Below are 21,479 nucleotides of genomic sequence, written 5' to 3' on the forward strand. Positions count from 1 at the left end.
CCTCCCCTCCGCCGCCTCCCCTCCGCCGGAAGGAGAAAGCTGCCCAGAAACTTCCCGGAGGTCACCACCGCGCTGCCTGCAGCGACCAGCCCTTCCCCTGATGGCGATTCCCGTCGGTCCAGGCCCTCTCAGCCCACAGCGTCCGTGGCACGTAAGCCCCCCACCGGCGACCCCAGCAGGTGCCGGCCCCGCCCTCCCCGGGATCGGGAACACCGAGCAAGGCGGGGTCCTCCCTTCTCCGGACCTGGGGCACGCTGCGGGGCTGCGGGTGCGGAGGGGGCACGAGCCCCGTCCCCCAGCCTCTCCCGGACTCCCCTCGGGTCAGTCCACGCTGTCTCCCTCGCTGACCTCTTTTCCTCCCTTTACGCCTGCCGCGTCCTCCTGAATTGCCTTTTAGGGGAATGGCGTTGGTCTCTTGGTAGCCGGATTCCTATTACCAAGCCCCACCGGCCAGGCGCGACAGCAGATGGTGAGACTGGGGAGCCTGGACACCCATCACTCCGGGAGGGTTGGGGAGGAGTCCGCGAGCCCGCGATGAGACCCCTGGCCCCCCACCCCACCCCCAGCTCCAGGACTCAGCAGCAACCCTTCTTCGGCCAGGATTCTCATTCATCCAAACCTTTATTAAGCTCCCACTGAGTGCTAAGCACCTGAGATGAGGGGGGCTGCAAGTCTCACATTCTCCATGAAGCCTTTGAGGCTCTCCCTGGGAAGAAGTCAACTGTTTACCAGGTTACTGCGGTTCAGTGGAAAGGCTTGAGGTCACCCAAACGTGGGCTTCGGGGGGGCCTCCGCCCAGCAGAGAGATCTTAAATGCTATTGGCCACTCTGAGCAGATAATGGACATTCAAGAGCCCATCAGCTTACCTCTCCCTTCGCCAGAGGAGCCGGGGGTGCCTAACACTCACCCTTAGCCAAGGTCCCTCTTCCCTACCCCCTCATCCTCCATAAAGGACCACGGCTGTGACTCACTCCCAAGGGCCAGCTCCTTTGAAACTGTGAAGTTGCTCCCCACTGACACATCCCCCAGGGCGCAATCAGCCCTACCACAGAGTCTGAGCTCCTCCCCTTCCCTGGGGAGACTCAGACAGGCCCGGGCAGGTAGGGCATTTCCATTGTGTTGCCAGCCCAGCCCCAGGTGGGTGGGGAGGGGCAGATTTTCCCACCGGGACACCTCAGGGCATGATTCTTCCCCTTCTGGTTGGGCTACTTTAGAAGTCCTGGACATCCAGGGAGCAATTTTGGATGTTATCACCATGGGGGCTACCAGACAAGACTGACGCCCAGGTTCCCTGCCCCTCCCAGAGGCATCATCACCTCCCCACTGGTCCACTTGGGCACTGGTGGTATCTACCTGGTCGCGGAAGGAGAAAGGCGTGGGGCAGATCTGTGAACTCAGACACTTGACCTCTGCGATCCCAAGTGTCCTTATCTGTAGACGAAGGTATTGCCCTCACAGGGTTGCAAGTGGGAGTGGTGCGTGAGGGCTCAGAATTTTCAGGCAATACCTTTTGCAGTCCTCCAGGGGCTTCCCTGCAGCTCGTGGGGTCACACGCTGCCTACAACTGCCTCACTGATCTCATCTCCCTCCACCCCAGTCACTCAGCCAACGCGGTTCCTGCGGTCCTTTCCATGGTCCGTGCTAGACCCGGGGGCTTCCCCGTGGCCTGTTTCCTGGCCTGGACCTCCTCCATCTGGCGAACTCTGCTTGTCCTCAGCTTTGGTGAGGTGTCCTCAGGGGAGCCTCCCTTGCCCACCCACAAAAGGCCAGGCCTCCTGCCACGTGCTCTCTTTGCACACCCCTAGCTGGAGCTGTGTAACAACAGTTGCCCCCTCCGAGAGTATGTGGTGCCTCATAGCCCTGCTTGCCGTTTGCTGACCACTGGGTCCCAAGGCTTCATGGTACACGGTAGGCATTTTATTTTCCGTTGAAAGTTTCTGAAGAGTTTTCTTTTTAATGTTTTATTTATTTTTGAGAGACAGGGCACGAGTGGGGGAGGGGCAGAGAGAGAGGGAGACACAGAATCCGAAACAGGCTCCAGGCTCTCAGCTGTCCGCACAGAGCCCGACGCGGGGCTCGAACCCACGAGCTGTGAGATCGTGACCCGAGCCGAAGGCGGACGCTTAACTGACTGAGCCACCCAGGTGCCCCCAAAAGAAAAATTCTAGAATCCGAGGCAGCTTTGTGTCCAGTGTCAGCTCTCAGCCTGAAGTCTGCGGCAGTCGCGTGATCCCCACAGCCGCCCCGCCTCCCCAGACAGCCGGCCCGCACCTGCTCCGTCTACCAGCAGGATGGGAGGGCTGGTCGGACTTTCCCTCCTCACTCCTCCTCATCAAAAACGTGAAATTCTGGTCACTTCCGTCTTCCCTCTTCGCTCCCTTTCCTGACCCCAGCAGAACTTGCCCTGTTCACTCTGTCACCTCAGTTCAAGGTTTGGGCCTGTTCCGTGGAGTATTAGGTTCACCCGTCAGCAAGCCTCCTGACTGCCCCCCCTCCCTCTTTTCCAACGGAGGAGCGGGGCCTCTCCCAGTAAACGGGCTCGGGCCCCAGCTGTGCCCTGTCCTAGTGGTTAGACCTGGGACAAATCCATTTTGGTAACTAATGTCCTCATCTGCAAAACAGGGATGCTACTTCACGAAATGGTTGGAATTATGAGGTGCGTAAATTACGATCTATGTGTCTGACACTGTGCTGGCCAAGCACTTCACCTGCCTTCTTCTGTACAGCTCAGTGTGATAGAATCCATTGACTTTATCTTGGGTTTGAGGTCACTGAAGCCCAGAGAAGTTAAGTGCATGGCTTGTTCACTAAGTTCGTGAGATCCCTCCAGAACCCAGAGCTCTCCTGACTGTGTGCTCTGTTAAGGTCAGGGGGCAGAGCAGGTGCTCAGTAGGTTTTAGAGTTTTGTTTTGTTCTGAAGTAGGCCCTGTGCCAGCATGGAGCCCAGTGCGGGGCTTGAACTCATGAACGCTGAAACCAAGTCCTGAGCTGCAATCAAGAGTCAGGTGCTGAACTGACTGAGCCATCCAGATGCCCCAGTTTAGGTCATTTTCAAATCAAGTTCCACAGGTTATTGAAGGCACCTGGGGTGGTCTATCTGCTCAGGCTGAGAGCTTCTGCAAATCTACGCTAATGTTTGAGGCAGGGACATAGAAAAAAGGTATTCTTTTTCTCCCTCCCTTGAGGAAAGAACCCCCACCTCTTGGCCGGTGTCACTATGTTGGTAGTAAGAGGGACGATGGGGATAAGAAGCAGTTACAAAGTGTTCAAAGGGGGTGACAGGAACTTAAAAGTCAAATTCCTTAACCTCAGGAAGTTCGCAACATGTTTTCCATTTGTTTAAAGCTATATTCCGTTTAGGCCCGTGCGGGTCACACTGAGGAACGATTTTTCTTAAAAGTGCCCACCGATGGCTCTATTGTAATATTTCTGCAAAAGTCCAGGACCCCTTGAGCAGTGGCTCGCAACTCTGGCTGCACATTTGGGTCACCTAGGGAGATTTCCAGAAAAATACCAGAGCTTGGACCCGAGACCAATTAGAAGTTCCAGGGTAGAGCCCTGGCGTCAGTGTTTGTTAAAGTTCCCCCAGGTGATTCTACTGTGCCCCCTGTCCGGGGAACAGTTCCTCTGACAGCCTGGCCTTGAAGCAGCAACACCTGGGAACTTCTTAGAATTGCAAATTCTCGGGCCCCACCCTGGACCTACTGAATCAGAAACTTGAGAGTGGTGGTCAGTGACCAGCAAATCCTGTTGACAAGCCTTCCAGGGGACACTGATCCAGGCTAAAGGACTCTGATGAAGGCACAAAGGTTTTGTTTTGTTTTGTTTTGTTTAAAAAAATTTTTAATGATTATTTATTTTGAGAGGGAGAGAGTGAGAGAGAGAGAAAGAGAGAGAGAGAGAGAGAGGCGTGAGCAGGGGAGGGGTAAGGATGGAGAGGGAATCCCCGAGCAGGCTCCTCAGGGCTCAAACCCACAAACTGCACGATCCTGACCTGGGCCGAAATCGAGTCAGTCGGGATGCTTAACCGACTGAGCCCCTCGGGCACCCCTGGAAGGCACAGCATTTTCAAGCTGACAACAATCAGAAAGTCCATCTTATCTGAGCTTGCCCTTGGTATCCGGGGAAAGGGAAGCAGAGCCACACAGCTTCCCTAACCTCAGCCCTCAAGTTCCGGGCAGAGTCCGATCTAGAAGCTGGGCTCTGTCTTTTCGTCTCTAGTCCGTCCTCTCTTGGGCCGCCTTGGAGTAGAAGGTCTGCAAAGACCGAAGACAGCCGCCACCCTCCCATCCCTGTACATGTAGGTCGGTCTTCCCACCAAAAGGGAGACTTCATTTCCCTTTGGTATTCGTTTGCCGGGCTGTTGTAACAAAATAGCACAAACTGGGTGCTTAAGGCAACAGAAATTTATGGTCTCTGGAGGCAGTCAGGTTCTGGAGGTGACAAGTCTGAGACGAAGGCGTTGTAAGGGCCATATTTCCTGAGACCACTGGGGCAGTCTCTGTTCCAGGCCTCTCTCCTAGCCTGATAGTTGTGACAGCATTAATGCCACAGTCTCCATGCGGCATTCTCCACGTATATGCCTAAATCTCTCCCCCCCCCCCTTTTTTTTAAATGTTTATTTATTTTTTTTAATACTTTTTTTTTTAATTTTTTTTTCAATGTTTATTTATTTTTGGGACAGAGAGAGACAGAGCATGAATGGGGGAGGGGCAGAGAGAGAGGGAGACACAGAATCGGAAACAGGCTCCAGGCTCCGAGCCATCAGCCCAGAGCCCGACGCGGGGCTCGAACTCACGGAGTGCGAGATCGTGACCTGGCTGAAGTCGGACGCTTAACTGACTGCGCCACCCAGGCACCCTTAAATGTTTATTTTTGAGAGTGTGAGCAGAGGAGGTGCAGAGAGAGGGAGACACAGAATCGGAAGCAGGCGCCAGGCTCCGAGCTGTCAGCACAGAGCCCGATGCGGGGCTCGAACTCACGAACCGTAAGATCATGACCTGAGCTGAAGTCAGATGCTCAACCGGCTGAGCCACCCCGGCACCCCTAAATCTCTCCCTTATTTATTTATTTATTTATTTATTTATTTATTTTAATGTTTTTATTTATTTTTGAGACAGAGAGAGACAGAGCATGAGCAGGGAAGGGCAGAGAGAGAGGGAGACACAGAATCCGAAGCAGGCGCCGGGCTCCGAGCTGTCAGCACAGAGCCCGATGCAGGGCTCGAACTCACAGACTGTGAGATCATGACCTGAGCCGAAGTCGGACGCTCAACCGACTGAGCCACCCCGGTGCCCCTAAATCTCTCCCTTTTTAAGGACACCAATCATATCGGATTAGGAGTCCACCCTACTTCAAGTAGGACCTTCCAGTTGAGGGCACGTTCTTAGCAAACGAAGATTAGAACTTCACCATATGATTCTGAATGGGTCGGGGCCACATTTCAACCCAGGACACCTCCCACTGAACCTGGACCTGAGGGAGTCCTCGGAGCTTCTATCTTCACACTCTGAAGCATCGAGTTCTCATGGTCTGGAAGCTGGCTACTATGTAGAGAAATCTGACTTCACTGCTGGATGAGACTTAGAAGAGAGAAAGGGAGGCCCAGGCCAACCCTGCCATCCCAGTCACCTCGGCTAAGGCATCGGCTGTGTGAGTGAGGCCGTTTGGGGATCTTGGGTAGCCTGAGCGAACCTCCCATAGCAAGGGTGAGCCACCAGCACCAAGCTCTGTCCAAATTACAGAATAGTCAACGAATAAATGGTGGTTGTTTTAAGCCACTAAATTTTGGGGTGGCTTATTTAAAAAAAATTTTTTTAATGTTTATTTTTGAGAGAGAGAGACAGAGTGTGAGCAGGGGAGGGGCAGAGAGAGAGGGGGACACAGGATCCGAAACAGGTTCCAGGCTCCGTGCTGTCAGCACAGAGCCCGACGCGGGGCTCGAACCCACGGACCGCGAGATCATGACCTGAGCCGAAGTCGGATGCCTAACCGAATGCGCCACCCAGGCGCCCCTGGGGTGGCTTATTTAAATTTTTTTTAATGTTTATTTATTTTTGAGAGAGACAGAGACAGGATGCGAGTGGGTCAGGGAGGGAGACACAGAATCCGAAGCAGGCTCCAGGCTCCGAGCCGTCAGCACAGAGCCCGACGCGGGGCTCGAACCCACGAGCTGTGAGATCTTGACCTGAGCCGAAGTCGGACGCTCAACTGACTGACCCACCCAGGCGCCCCTGGGGTGGCTTATTTTAGATGGAAAGAGATAACTGCCATGAGGCTCCAATACCACATGGCCTTCATAATTAATACTCAATTCTTCCTGTTGGAAGGCCTTCTGCCAGAGCCAGTGCCTGCGTATCACTCAGATAAAATATTTGGGTCTCACTGCTGGCTGAGTGGCTGGGAATTAGGACAAAGTTTTGCTTGTATATAATGAATGGCACCCTCTGACCTACCTAGAAGCTTCTGAGAGCACGAGTGAGACGCTGAGGCCCTGGCTGCGAGCAGGCGGGAGCAGGGGAGGGGGCGGAGAGGTACTGAGGGGTGCTTTGTGTGGGTGGGCCTACAGCCAGAGCTTGGACGCAGAGAGCCAATTGTGTGGCCTCCAAAACACTGGGACTTGGGGAGAGGAAAAACGCAAGTAGTGAGAGGCCTTGGCTGAAGGGAAAATTGGAATAATTAACCACTGAGAACAAGTATCTTCAAAAGGGCTTCATTTGGGGGGAAGGAAGGGCATCAGGGAAGACAAAGAAGTGATTACTTAGAATAGGAACAGAGGAGTATTATATGGAGAACAGTGATGGAAGGCAAGGTGCTCAGACCAATACAGAAAGTTCCCGACTTCCCCCTACGGTGGGTTGTGCTCGCCACCACACTTGACAGTAGTGAACAGCAAAGCACACTTGCCGTGTCCCAGGCACCATTCTAAGCAGCTTGTATTCAATCCTCACGGCAACCCTAGGAGGCAGGTTCTGTTGTCTTAGTCTCATTCCATGGATGAGGAAACCGAGGCCCAGGAGCATGAGGAAGGCCACACAGTGATTAAGTAGCAAAGCTGGGATTCAAATCCGGGCCTTCTGGCTTGAGGATCTGTGTTCTTCACCATGAGTGGAGCTGCTCTGTGCTTTTTAAAGGCAGCTGAGTGGATTTGCACACTGCTTCTCATGCCTCTGCAGAGCCTTAAATATAGCATTTAGCGATCACTTGGGCTTTGGGCTTGTGAGACCCGCTCCAAGCGGCCCGTCCCCCATTGGGGATGGGGGGGGACTATTCCCCGGTAAGCTGCTCGCTAGGATAAGGTGACCAAATGGGCCCAGTGCTTCTCCCCTAGTTGCTGCTGCATGAAATCCTGTGTGGGCCTTGCCTGCTGACTTTCTGATGCGATAGCCTAAAAGCAGCCCCTCCCAGGGCAGGCAAGCCACAACCTTCCGAGGAGCCCGCCCGGGGCAGGGAGCCTGCTCAGACTTGATGGGAAGAAGCAGACTCTAGATCAGCAAGAAAGACTGTGCATGGGGGGTGCCTACACCTTGGACAACCCCATCCCTGGATTTCTTCCTCGCCGCCTAAGTTCTGTGTCCTTGTGTATAGAGACACGGAAGTATCCTTAACTGGACATCTGGTCCGCGTCCCTCCACTTACAGACAAGGAGTGTCCAGAGGGGAGAATTACTTGACAAGGTCTCCACCCCTTCTCCGAGAGGTGGGCGATCTCTCTTCCCAGCCTGCTCCACTTTCTTCTCGAGGGCTGCGGTGAGGAGGGGAGAGGAAGCACGTACTCTCTGCAGGCTCCCCCTTCCTTCCTGTCAATGAGGGAATCCGATGCTGCTACCTCAGCTGAGTCCTGCCAGGTCTTTCTGAGCAGGTGTTTGAGTCCGTGGCGGAGCAAGCATCCAGAGCGCCCAGGCTGCTCCTCGGGGCGGGGTCAGAATGCCCCAGGAGGTGGCAAAAGCAGTCTCTATTGAGGCGTGGGCCCAGAGCTCCGTCACCAGTTTCATTTCCAACTTTGTTCCTTCTCTCCAGTAAGAACGAGCCAGCCTTATTGTGAAGTGGGAAATAAGCAGTCAGGCGTATGGTCAATTAGCAGCATTTATAACCATCCCTTGAACCTTAACTCCCGGACTTTAAAAAAAAAAAACCAAATTATCATTTTTGAAAGTGAGAGCAGGGGAGGGGCAGAGAGAGAAAGGAGAGAGAGAATCCCAAGCAGGCTCCGCGCTGCCAGTGCAGAACCGGACATGGGGCTCAATCTCACGAACTGTGAGATCATGACCTAGTTGCAATCAAGAGTCGGACGCTTAACCAGCTGAGCCATCCAGGCGCTCTGTGAACCCTAATTCCCAGACTTCCGAGGTCTTAGGCAATCATCGTCTTTCTCTGCCCGTCCCCCCCCCCCCCCCCCGGCTCCCATTTTCCTGACACGGGAGTCCTTCAACCTAACTCGGTACCCAAATACACATCAGGGGCTAGCACTATGTGAAGTGTGACTAAAGCACAGACCTTGCCCTCAAAGGCTCAGGCACAAGAGTCCTTTCTTGTCACTCTTTACAGGGACCTCTTGTTGGGGTCAGGAGGTAGCTGTTCTGTGAAGACAGGGCCTGCCTGCTCCTGTTGAATTTTCACCTGTTTCCCGCCACTCTGCCCTGAACTGTCAGCCCTGGCATTAGAAAAAGAAAGCTAGCTGTAGTAGTTCTGACATCATGCTGTGCCCTCTGCCTCGTTCCTTCCTGGTCTGCCTGGCCACCCCACTGAGACTCTCTACCTAGTTTCCAGGCTCTATGCCCATTTCTACTCATCTTTGCCACATTATGCTGTGATCTGTGCACATATCTTCTTCCTGTTTCTTTCCTTCTAAGCTTAGACTCAGGTGGCAGTAGGTTCCGGGCCCTGTGTGCCAGGACCCCTTGGTAGTGGCCGTGTTGAGGGGTCTAGGGCCCTGAGGGTTCAGAGGGGGTGGGGCAATGTCTGCGGCTGGACGAACTGGCCATTTGCTGATTCCCAGGGCCCTCAAGGACGCCTGGTGGATTTAGATGCCTCTTCCCACTCCCCCAGAAGATCGAAAGCCTTGAATAGTGTCTACCTCCTTTCCTGCCGTTCATGTGAATGAATCAAAGGTGAATTCTTGTACTTTAAGTAAAAAAAGAGAAGCCAGGCATTCTGACCTCCCACCTACAGGTGTAGCCGCACAAGTGGCCATCTGCCTCGGTTGCTGCTGACACTATGGCTGAGGACTAAAACACATCCTGTACCCTTGCCTTCTGCGACTGTCCTCTCCCCTGGGCTGGGGAATCTCTGCACCCGTGGGCTGCAGCACTCTGAGGGGTCTTTCTATACTCTCTGTCCTTCTGTACTCTCCACTGGTGACCTCACGCCCTGACCCTCAAATCCTGACTTCCTGGGTTTCAGAGCATCTGGCCAGCCCTCAGGCAACTTCAGCTCAACATCTGTTAGAGGCTGAATTGTGCCCCCACAAAATTCATGTGCTGAAATACCTCCCAGTGGTACTGTATTTGGAGATAGGATTTTTTAAAAAAATGTTTATTTTTGAGAGACAGAGCGCAAGTTGTGGAGGGACAGAGAGAAAGGGAGACACGGAATCCGAAGCTGGTTCCAGGGCTCCAAGCTGTCAGCACAGCGCCCGATGTGGGGTTCAAATCGCAAGATCCACAACCTGAGCCGAAGTCGGACACTTAACCGAGCCACCCAGGCACCCCTGGAGATAGGACCTTTAAAGAGGTAATTAAGATAAAGGCGTAGGGGTGAGTCCTTATATGACTGGTGTCCTTGTAAGAGACAATTAGGACACAGGCACAGAGGGAAGACCATGTGAAAACGCAGGGAGAGGACGGCCATCTATAAAGCAAGGAGAGGAGCTTCAGAAGAAACCAATCCTGCTGAGAACTTTGATCTCGGACTTCCAGCCTCCAGAATCCTGAGAAAATGCATTTCTGTTGTGGAAGCCCCGCCCCCAGTCTGTGGTACTTTGTATATGGCGGCCTTAGAAGACTAATTCAGTGTCGTTCATCTCCAAATCTAAATGGAATAACGCGGAAGGACAGCATCTCATGCGGTCCAAGGCAGAAATCCAGTCATCCACAACTCTCTCCACGTGCCTCATCAACTGATCACTAAGTACTGGGATTCTGCCCCCTTCTCTTCCCCATCTCACTGCTCTGGTTGAGGCATTATCCATCACCTGGATTACTACAAACGCCTCTCCCTCCACCTCGCTGTGCGTGGTAACCCGCCCCTCTCAGCACTAGTGACACTTTCGGGCGGGACAATTCTTTGTTGAGGGGAGGTCTGTCCTGTGCTTTGTAGGATGTTGAGCAGCAGCCCTGCTGTCTACCCACGGCACGCCACAACCCCCCACCCCCCAAACCCCCAGCTGGGACAGCCATAAAGGTTTTGCAACATCACCCCAGGTTGAGAACCACTGCTTTCAGGACAGCTTATCCCTGGGTGCTGGCCCTTGACAGCCACCGAAGATTTTATACAGGAGAAAATTCAAACTCCTTTGCTGCCCGATGGGTTCCCTATAGCATCTAGAGTAATCCATGCTGTGTAGTGGGTGCTCAATACATATTCAAGAAAGAAAGGTAAAATCAAGGTCATTTACCGCCATCTTTTTTTCTAGCTTCCCCTTCTTCCGTCTCAAGTTTCAGCTACAAACTATTCAGTCCCTTGAATCTAATGTACCTGTGTTAACCCATAGCTTTTGCTCTCCCCGTCTCTGCCTTGAGCATCCCGCCCTCTCTCTATACCCCAACCCACCTTCAGTATCTGGCTCAAGTGCCAGTCCTTCCGGAAGCCTCCCCCTGGTGGAGCTGGGGCTTCCTGGCTCCTCTGGGCACACCGTGCACATTTCTCACCCCAATTGGACGGCTTTGGGCAAGAGGCAAGACTTCGAGAGGCAGCAGATGGGTAAGCGGGAGGGCTAGTGCATTAACACCGAATGCCTACAAGAGGACTCGCGTCACGAACTCCAAAAGGCCAAGGAACTAGAAGCCCTGGGAAGGTCCGCAGGTGAGGATGCAGGAAAGAGGCAAAAGTAAAGAGCCTGCTCAAAAATCCCCAGGATCCTGCCTTCCACCTTAAAACTGGCAGACACATCAAAAAGGAAACAAAGTTACACCCCAGAGCAGTTGAATCTAAAAGGCTCTGGTGCCGAGTGGTTCAGGCACAGTTCAGGGAATATGCAGGAACAGCATGGAAACCAGGCATTAGTGAGCAACAGCACCAGAGAGAGAGAGAGAGAGAGAAACAGCCAAGGCCTCCCTCCTGTCCCCTCTATACTTTCTTGAGGGCAGGTATTTTTTGTTAAACTTCTGATATGAGCTAGCTGCTTTGGAGGTGCTCTAAACTTCCCTGTCACTTAGGCTAATTCCTTTTAGCGTTGTTCTGGATCACTAGCAGGATAACCACCCTGCTCTCCAAGGACTCCACGTTCCACAGGGCTCTCGGGTTCTGGGTCAGTCACAAATGGAAGGTGGTGGTACCTGCCGGTGTAGACCCTGTGATGGCCAGGACCGGAGTCCATCTGCCGTGAGCTCCAGTAAAAATGCCTTCGAGAAAATCCCAGCTGAGTAAGGGGAATGCTTACTTTAGGCTCATGCTTTAAGTAGAGTACTTGTGAAGACTCTAAGTGCCTAGGGCACTTGGCTGGCTCAGTAGGTTGAGCATCTAACTCTTGATTTGGGCTCGGGTCCTGGTCAGTCTGTTTGTGGGTTTGAGCCCCATGTTGGGCTCCATGCTGACAGCACGGAGTCTGCTCGGGATTCTCTCTCTCTCTCTCTCTCTCTCTCTCTCCCCTGCTCGCACGCCCTCTCAGGCTCTCAAAATAAATAAACATAAAAAAAAAAAAAAAAAAAAAAAAAGGACTCTTAAGTGCCTTTAAATTTCAGACCACAACTCCCCAGGCAAGAATTTCTCTACTTCTCCATCCTTAACCCACCAAGGACTCCCTAATTTGAAAGGAACCCAGGCAAGGCTCTCTCTGGGGACCCAGGGAAACGACTGTTTGGGGGTCGGTGGGGGGTGTTGGGGGAGGGGCAGTGAATCCAGACACAGACTGAACAAAGATTCTTCCTGCATATTTTGAAAATCTACACAGAAAAGGGATATAGGAAGTGGGAAAAGAGAATGTGACTTACACTTACTCCAGTTTGGGGCCGTGAGAGAAGGTCATGGCAGCTGCGGGTTTATCCAAATAAATTATCTATAGTTTGTTCCGCCCACTTGTAACTGACTCACTTTATCTGGTCTCTCATCACAGGAGAGCCTCAGGGTTAGGTGTCCAACCCTCATTGGCCATTCTCCTTCCCAACGCCTGGGGCACTTGTAGGGGAGGAGAGGTCTCTCAACTCGGTGGTTTGAACCAACAGAGGAAGAAGTGCTAGTATGTGTGAATTCATGTGTCCAGTAAGGGAAAAAGCAGGGAAAGAGTTAAAAATATCTGCACTTGGCTTCTGGATGAAGATACCGGCAGAGCAGGCTGGATGTACTTGCTGAACACAGACAGATCCAGGTCCTCGAATGGGCACTGGCCAGGTTTTTCTAACCTCCTCCCCTTCCTTCTATACCTTAACTTCACCTCTAACCCAAGCCCTTAAGTCCTTGAGGACCTTCACAAACAGACCCATTGCCTGGGACTGGTAATTTGCATAGGTCCACAGCCCCTATTGAGTACATGCAGCTTCACTGTAGGGGTCAAAGTCTTCCGGATCTGAGCACTGTGCTAATGAGTTGAAGGATACTAAACCGCTCCCAGGGATCAATCAAGCAAGGCTCATTGATGTTGGGGATTAGTTCCTAGGTTAACATTAATAAACTTGTCCCCTGAACCCAAAGCAAGGTCACTAAGTGACCCATTCAGGTAGCCCCAAGGCTCACTGGTGCCTAAAAAAAGCAGAGACACATCTGAGTGAAATGCTAGAATTAAATGTTTGAAAATCAAAGCAGTTAGATTTAGGCCAAAAACACAGGTCCTACCCATCTGGGTGTGTGTGTGGGGGGGTGGGGACTCGGCTGGGTTCTCCTCAACAGTCTTGCCAGGGGCAGAACCTGGCCCCATGGAGATATCCCTCCTCTTCAGAGAATACATTTCTGCCTGGCTGAGATTTTTTAAGCACATTAAAGAGAAACCTCCTTGAACCTGGGCTGTGCTAGAAGGGTCCATCCAGTTTACTGCTTAGCTCCTGCCAGGCCCTTCTCCTGACTGATGCACTGATCTCTAAGACTTTATGTGGCTAGATCCTAGAACAATAAATAGTCCCTTTCTCAGCAGGGACCCCTATTGAAAGTAAAAAATACAGTTTTTGCCTTAAAAGGCTCATAATCACTTTAAAAATTATTTCAGATGTTCACAGCCCCAGGCTAAAGACCCTGTCTTTTGGAATGCTGGTTCTTGGACCCAGTGCCCTTATATGGCATCGGGGTAGAGCCCTAAATTGTAAGATGGCTGCTGCAGAATGGCCTGTGAATTCATGTGGATTCAACCTCTACTGCCCTCTGTTGGCCATGAGGAGGGAGGATGGGTTAAAACGCTGGATTGCTTCCTGGCATTGAGATGGAGACAGACGTTCTGCCCCAGAATGGCAGGGGGGACAGATAAACTTTCAGCAGCTTTCACCAGAACCTCTACAAGGCTTACCTTTCCTTGCGGTGGGCTGGGGATAAGGGGATACACAGGGAACCACCACATGAAGTCAAAGCACCACAGCACGGGTCCTGAGCCCCTGAACATTAGTCAGGTGGTCTGATTGCACGGGACAGCACCATCGATCCTCCGTTAGGTATTCCCCTGGCTGCAATCCCTAGAGGCAGAGGCCACCCTGGCCCTTAATTTAGAAGGGCAACAAGGCAGTTGGGAAAGTTAGTGAAGGCCCACAGCTGGGCAGAACTCCACATCACAGAGCTCCACATCACTTGAGACATTGATTGTATTTGTAGGGGGTTAGGGAAACAGTGGAACGAGAGACACAAAACCGGGGAGAGCGCCCAGGCGTTGCAGGTGCCGGGACCCCTAGAACTCCTCACTCTCGTCCTCGCCGTCCATAGACTCTGTTCCCACTTCTTCATAATCCTTCTCCAGGGCAGCCAGGTCTTCTCGGGCCTCAGAGAACTCTCCTTCCTCCATGCCTTCGCCCACGTACCAGTGCACAAATGCCCGTTTGGCATACATCAGGTCAAACTTGTGGTCGAGGCGGGCCCAGGCCTCGGCGATGGCCGTGGTGTTGCTCAGCATGCAGACTGCCCGCTGCACCTTGGCCAGGTCTCCCCCGGGCACCACGGTGGGCGGCTGGTAGTTAATGCCAACCTAAGAAGAGACAGCAAGTAGTGTAAGCCCTGGGTTCTGTGTTCCCTGGAAGGGGTTCCCATAACTGGGAAAGGGGCCGGTCAACCGGCGTGTGACATTTGCCAGGCTGCAAGAAGCACAGGGATAACGGGACAAGTTAACTACCACCAGAAAACAAATCCAGAATGTGGGACTTTCAAGATGGTAAGACTAGTCCCTTCAAAGTCACCATCAAGAAAAAGGGTGGATGTTTTACATTAAAAGATTTAAGAGATGGGGGTGCCTGTGTGGCTCAATTGGTCAAGCATCCAACTTCGGCTCAGGTCGTGATCTCACAGTTCGTGAGTTCGAGCCCTGCGTCGGGCTCGGTGCTGACAGCTCAGAGCCTGGAGCACGCTTCAGATTCTGTGTTTCCCTTTCTCTCTGCCCCTTCCCTGCTTGTGCTCTGTCTCTCTCTCTCAAAAATAAACATTAAAAAAAAAAAAAAAAAGACTTAAGAGACAAATATAATGCCTAATCCCTGATTATACCCTGACTTTGAAACACTGACTATCGAGCACATTTGTGGAAATTGGGAAAGTTTGAATACTGACTAGGTATTCTTACTTTAGAGAAGTGTTATTAATTTTGTTAGACACAAAACAAACTTGTGTGTAATACCTATGAGTTTATATGGATCAGCAAAGCAAAAATAAAAGGAAACCTAGCAGAGTCAGATGTTGAATCTAGGTAGTGGGTATATGGTTGTTAACTAATCTCTCCACTTTCCTATAGTTTAGAAAATAGTTAAAAAAATAGAAAACCTTGGGAAAATCTACTTTAGACATTGCTCTATTCAGAACGTATAAATACATTTCATATTCAGTGTTTGGGGAAAAAAAAAAAAAAGGTCAGCTTCCCCCTTAATGCCTCTAATGAGAGCAAGCTTACTATTTCCTGAAGGCGGTCTACTCTTCCTCTGAGTAGCTAAAGCTTTCCTAATATGGAGCTGGGAGAATCCGCCTCCCAGACTTCCTACCCCTGGTTTCTAGTTCTGAGGTATAGGACAGCTCTTCAAAACTAGCAAGCAGCTATTATCTTTATGACCAGGAGTCCCTGCCTCGCCTCCAGTTGTGGTCACGTCTGCAACAGTGCAAGGAAGCGGTGTGTTTTTCTTAAATGCCTCAGCTGCCACCTTTAATCTTTCTAAGCGCACACTGGAACAAAACCCATAAAACTTAAAACTAGGTCATATGCCCAGTACCCTCTGGGAATGTAGACTGACGAAAGAACGGGGCATGTAAACAGATTCTTCCTCATTACTCCTCAAGAGATTGCATTCATAGACTTCTGACCCACGTCTTGCCCATTATCTGAATGGTAGGCTTTTCTGCGCTTTCAAAAGCACTCCCTTCCGAGGAGACGGATTCTGGGGGTATGTCCCTGGCACATGTGAACGACGGGTTCCCTGACCTGACTGGCAAACCTAGGGAGTGCCTATTTGCCAGGCTAAGAGACACAAAACCTACTTTTCCCTTTGTAAGGGCAAGCTTTCAAGTCAAATAAAAAAGTCGTGATTTGCCCGATTCTCCCCATCCCTAGCACTTTTGTTTCCATGCTCTGGGGCTCTCTAGGAATCTCCCCTCTAGCAGGTACGCAGGCAGCACGCGAATCCCTCCTCCCCCGCTTCATTCCCGGCTTGCCTTGAAACCCGTGGGACACCAGTCCACAAACTGGATGGTGCGCTTGGTCTTGATCGTGGCAATAGCGGCGTTCACATCCTTGGGCACCACTTCTCCACGGTAGAGCATGCAGCAGGCCATGTATTTGCCGTGGCGAGGGTCACACTTGACCATCTGATTGGAGGGTTCAAAGCAGGCGTTGGTGATCTCTGCCACGGACAGCTGCTCGTGGTAGGCCTTCTCGGCTGAGACAATGGGGGAGTAGGTCACCAGGGGAAAGTGGATGCGGGGGTAGGGCACCAGGTTGGTCTGGAACTCTGTGAGGTCCACGTTGAGGGCACCATCGAAGCGCAGGGAAGCAGTGATGGAGGACACAATCTGGCCGATGAGCCGGTTGAGGTTGGTGTAGGTGGGGCGCTCGATGTCCAGGTTGCGGCGGCAGATGTCATAGATGGCCTCGTTGTCCACCATGAAGGCACAGTCTGAGTGCTCCAGGGTAGTGTGCGTGGTTAAAATAGAGTTGTAGGGTTCTACAACCGCTGTGGACACTTGGGGGGCGGGGTAGATGGCAAATTCCAACTTGGACTTCTTGCCATAGTCAACAGAAAGCCGCTCCATCAACAGGGAGGTGAAGCCTGAGCCAGTGCCACCCCCAAAGCTATGGAAGATCAGGAACCCCTGAAGCCCGGTGCACTGGTCTGTCTAGGGTAGGAGAGAACACTGTTAGGGTATAGACGGCCTATCACCCACCACCCCCACCCCTTCTGACAACGCTCTTCCGTCTGCAAGGCTACTGTGATGCAACTACAACAGTATTCACTTCTATATTTAGAAGGAAAAAAAAAAAAACTTTGAAGCATAACTTGTACTGAAGTGTATACATTTTATTGCATGCACAGTGAATGGCTTGACAAGTGTATATACCTATATTACCAAACTAATCAAGATATAGAAATTTCCATGACTCCAGAAAGTTCTCTCATGCTCTTTTGCTTTGCCTCTGTAGAGGTGAGAAGAGAATACCTACAAGGGGTTTGGAGTTCTAGGGGACAGATGACCCAGAAGGACACTGCTGTGTGCATGTGGTGGCAAGTGAGGGGAGGGGGGAGGGGAGGGTCAGGTGGGACATAGGACTTGTAGTCGGAGAGCTGGGCCCTCTCAGCTCAGTAGCTCTGCCACCTGGCTGCAGGAGAGTGGGAGTTGGGGGCAGGCAGTGGTGGTATCCTGTTGAACATATAGGTTCCCAGGCCCCTCACTTCCGAGTGGAACCCGGGAACCTGTAGGTTTAACAAGTACACACGGTAACTTCTGATATAGCTGGGCCTTGGACTAGAAGAGCATCAATCTATACCGGACACATGGGCATCATAGTATAAAAAACTCTCCATTTATATGCAATATATACGTATCAATTCATTATGTAGTACACCTGAAACTAATGCTATGCCAATTACCTCTCAATAAAAATACATTAAAAGCAGGCTTTATGCAAACTGGTAACAAAAAACACCCCCCCCCCCACCCCGGAAAAACCCTTCAAGAAAATCCTAAGCCTAGGGGGTACTTTGCGTTAGAAAGCATGGAATCCCATTCCTCAAGTCAATGGAAGTCCTCAGTCTCGACTAGGGAGCAGCAGAGAGTATGTCTGAACAATCCCTCTAGAGGACCGGTGCCAAAGTGCTGGCTCCTAGCTGGCCTCACTCCTGGTTCTCAGTGCCTCAGGCAAGGGATGAGGTAAACTGGGAAGCGGTTAAAAACTAACCAGTAAGCAGGAGTCTCTCCCAGGCATAAAAGTACTGTTTAGGAATCTAAGAACAAGCCGGGCTGCCAAGGCAGCTTCCTCCTACCTGCTGGGGCTAGAGAGGGATCAAAGCTCAAAGAAGGCTTGGATTGGACAATTAGACCTGGCATAGCGAGGCACCAGCAGGCCGGAAGCCTGAGTCCACAGACTCAGGGTAGAACAGGTTATTCGGGCTGCCAGCCCTAGATCCACACCCAGGAGACACAGCTCCCCCTAGGGGAAGCCAAGGAGACAGACAAGCGGAAGGAGCCGTAAGGACACGTGGGGTTCCTGTCAGAGCCACAGGCCTGTGGTTTCCGTTTCTTCCGCACACGGCAGGCCTCCCAGGCCAGGAAGGGAGGGTAAAGACACATTGATCTCCTGCAGGTGCTAGGGGCACCTGGTCCGCTCACCAGTTTTCGGATTCGCTCCAGCACAAGATCGATGATCTCCTTCCCCACAGTGTAGTGGCCTCGGGCATAGTTGTTGGCAGCATCCTCCTTGCCAGATATCAGCTGCTCAGGGTGGAAGAGCTGCCTATAAATGCCAGTTCTTACCCCATCTTGAGGGGAAGAAAGAGGGCAAAGGTAAGAGATGCTGGTCTCATCCCCCACAAGGACACAGGCGCTAGGACCTAGGCTGCTACGCTCCCCTGGGTGTAACCGCAAGACGGAGCATGGACAGCAAACAGCCTTCCAGAGACCCACTTGCAAAGTCCTTACCTGGGCCTGTGAGGGGGTAGGTCAGGGCGCCTTTAATAGTCCCTGCCCTCAGAGCCACCTGTACTTGCTGAGGAATCAGAGGATGTCTAAGAGAATCTCACTTTTTTTTTTTTTTTTTAAAGATTTATTTATCTTGAGAGAGAGCATGCAGAGGGGCAGAGAGAGAGAGAGGGAGAGAGAATCCCAAGCAGGCTCTGTGCTGTCAGCATAGAGCCCCGCGGAGAGGCAGGGAACGGACAGGAGATCATGACCTGAGCTGAAATCAAGAGTGAGACGCTTAACCGACTGAGTCACCCTGGCGCCCCTCATTTGACTTTTGCTTGGGATAAGAACATAGACTAATGCCGAAAACCCAGTCCACAGTTTACCATCTACAAAGATGTCTTTAGAAAGATGGGGGGAGGGGGAAAGCTTTCAGGAATAGGAAACTGAGGAGATCCAGATGCAGAAAGGAAGCAGCAGAGAACCCCCTGGGAGCCAGCAACAGCCAAGTTCACATAGGTCCACAGGTCCACATGCTATTAAGGGGCCCGGTTCAGTTAAAGTTTAGCAGGGGGCCATTAAGAATGTTCTCAGGGCCCAGTTCCTTAGGCAATATTATCCTCAAGAGTCTGTGGGTAGGAGAAAGGAAGTTTAAAGTTTCTGCTTTCATATCCACACTTTTCTGCAGTCTTCATTCCGGGTCTGGCCCCTGACTCAAACATCTGGCAGTCCCCGGGCAGACAGGATTGACTGATATCCCCTCTCAGCACAGAAAGCCCCCAGGACCCCTCCTGAAGTCAGAGTCTAGACAAAAGCAACAGACTTCAGGGTTGTTCTTGGCAGGGCGTCGCCTGCATTTCAAGAGCTTTTCCCCCTAAGCAGAGCTCCCCACAGACTTTGGGGCTCGCAAAAAAAAAAAAAAAAACGTGGGCCAGAGGAGGGGAACCCCCCACTGCACCCACTCACCTATGACAGCAGGCTCCAGGTCCACAAAGACAGCCCGGGGCACGTGCTTGCCAGCCCCTGTCTCACTGAAGAAGGTGTTGAAGGAGTCATCACCGCTGCCCAGTGCCTTGTCGCTGGGCATGGTGCCATTGGGCTGGATGTTGTGCTCCAGGCAGTAGAGCTCCCAGCAGGCATTGCCCATCTGCACCCCGGCCTGGCCCACATGGATGGAGATACACTCGCGCTGTTGGGGGAAGCAGAGCAGTGGTGTGAATGGAGGAGGGAGGGTGTGGGGTGGGGCTTGAAAAGGCCCTGGAAGCACCCTTTTATCTTTCCTCCCTGGAGCCCGAGGCCTGGTCTGAAACCCAAAAGACTAGGTTCCCTTTCCAGACCTCCCCACACTGGGAGCCAAACTACCTCATTTTCTTTTCATTTTCTGAGGGCTTGAGAACAAAGGCAGCTAAGCCTAGGTCTTCAGGGGCAGGAACTAGAAAAAAACTGATGCCAAGCAGCCAAATCCCACTGCCTAGTGCCCTGTGTGCCGGCCGGGGTGGCACAGGAAGGCCAGAGTCTCACACACCAAGATGGGCCCCCCCAGGAGCCTCTAGGGCTGGACCCCTAGGAGGAGGGGTCTCCCCCGGTGGGGACTCTGGGTCCTCCACACCGTGAAGGTGCTGAAGAGTATCAGGTCTGTTGTGGATTAACTGAGGGAGTGGCTCTGGAGTTACAGCCAATTTGAAAGTTTACCCAGAAACTCCCCTTTTGGGGGGCTATACCCCGACTCTGGACACTTGTCCTTGCCCACTGCAGTACAGAGTCAATCCAGAGAAGTACTGCTCAACAGTCACGAAGGAGGCAGCTCACCCCACCTTTCAGCCCTCCTGAGATAACTCCTGCAAAGGACAGACTCTCCTGTCTTCTGGTCCTTCACCCCCAACCCTGAGTCTAGAGGATCTGTCTGAAAGGGCCATATGCTTCCCAGACGCGGAGGGGGTCTTCTAAGATAGTGTGGCAATTTTACCAGCTGTCCTGCAAGACGGCCTCAGGGCCTTTACACGGGCGCGGAACACAGGCGGGGATCAAGATTCCTGTGAGGCCCTGGGGCCTGTGTTCACACCCCGAGCTCTTCAATGTAACTGAGGGACTTCAGGGGCTTGGGCACCAGAAGCTCAGCAAAGGATTTTCCTCCTTAGGCACCAGAAGCTCACGGACACCCCCGGACAGGTCTGGGCCAAGGTCTGATTTCTGGCCGGAGTTGGGCCGCGCAAGACAAAGGCATTCAGGGAACAGTTCAGAACTGGAGAAACCTGCTGGAGTTTGCAGGTCCGCCCAGGTCCGGCCTCCAGCGCGGGAGTGTGACTTCACAGGTGGGCGGGGACTGCAGCTGGGGGCGGGCGCCTCTTTGTCCCGGGCCGCAGCGGGAGAAACCCGGGCGGGTCCAGGTTCCTGACTCCGCAGCGCGTTGCACCGCGGCGCCGGGGTTGGGGGCCCCAGGCTGAGCTCAGCGCGGGACGAGCCCCGCCCGCGCCCCGCCGACCCCGTGCCCCGGCGCCACCTCTCTCCGGTTCGCTGCTGGAGCGCGCACTTCTCCAGCTCGCATCCGCCTCTCCCGGGGAAGGGGGCGCAGAAAAGCAGCGCTTGGAAGCCACGGGCGTCCTGGGCTTTCCGCAGAGCCCCCACACCGTGGTCACCGTGAACCCCCGCCAAACTCTCCGAGAAGCCCCGCGCAGCCCCTCACACCCTGGGCTGCTTGGCGCCCCGGCCTCCCCTCTTTGCCGCACAGCCGGCCCCTACCGGGGACCCCTGGGCACCCCCAGCACGCTCTCCCGTGCAGTACCCCCTCACCGTGCACTCCGCGAGTGCCCCCAGCTCCCTCTCACCATGGTTGTTCCCGACAGGTGACGTTTGCGGAGGGTCGTTGACTGCGGACGCGTTACGAGTCTCCAGCAACACCACGAATCCCGGTGCGGGGCGGCTAGTGGGGGGCTTATATATCCCCGCCGAGCCGCCGGCCATGCCTCCCAGCGGCGCTCCCATTGGGCCGCGGCAGGACAGGGCCCCGATCCCTGCTCGTCTTTCATTGGGTCTTGTTCTCA

General features: G+C 52.9%; 1 protein-coding gene across 1 annotated transcript; it reads right to left on the bottom strand.

Moving 5' to 3' along the window:
* Positions 1 to 13,919: 13,919 nt before the first annotated feature.
* Positions 13,920 to 21,479, bottom strand: LOC122476009 (tubulin alpha-8 chain-like). The gene is made up of 5 exons (XM_043568163.1): positions 21,264 to 21,479; positions 19,405 to 19,627; positions 18,148 to 18,296; positions 15,976 to 16,656; positions 13,920 to 14,314 (listed from the first exon to the last, which is right to left on the bottom strand). Exons 1-5 carry the CDS (start codon positions 21,462 to 21,464, stop codon positions 14,021 to 14,023), a joined length of 1,548 nt encoding a protein of 515 aa, XP_043424098.1. The 5' UTR covers positions 21,465 to 21,479; the 3' UTR covers positions 13,920 to 14,020.

Source organism: Prionailurus bengalensis, chromosome E4 (assembly GCF_016509475.1).
Source record: "Prionailurus bengalensis isolate Pbe53 chromosome E4, Fcat_Pben_1.1_paternal_pri, whole genome shotgun sequence".
NCBI lineage: Eukaryota > Metazoa > Chordata > Mammalia > Carnivora > Felidae > Prionailurus > Prionailurus bengalensis.

Coding starts and splice junctions, on each gene's coding strand:
- LOC122476009 (XM_043568163.1), bottom strand. CDS start 21,464: ATGAAAGACGAGCAGGGATCGGGGCCCTGTCCTGCCGCGGCCCAATGG. Junction 16,657..18,147: donor TGGAGCGAATCCGAAAACTG/GTGAGCGGACCA, acceptor CTCCTACCCTAG/ACAGACCAGTGCACCGGGCT. Junction 14,315..15,975: donor GGTGTCCCACGGGTTTCAAG/GCAAGCCGGGAA, acceptor GTCTCTTCTTAG/GTTGGCATTAACTACCAGCC.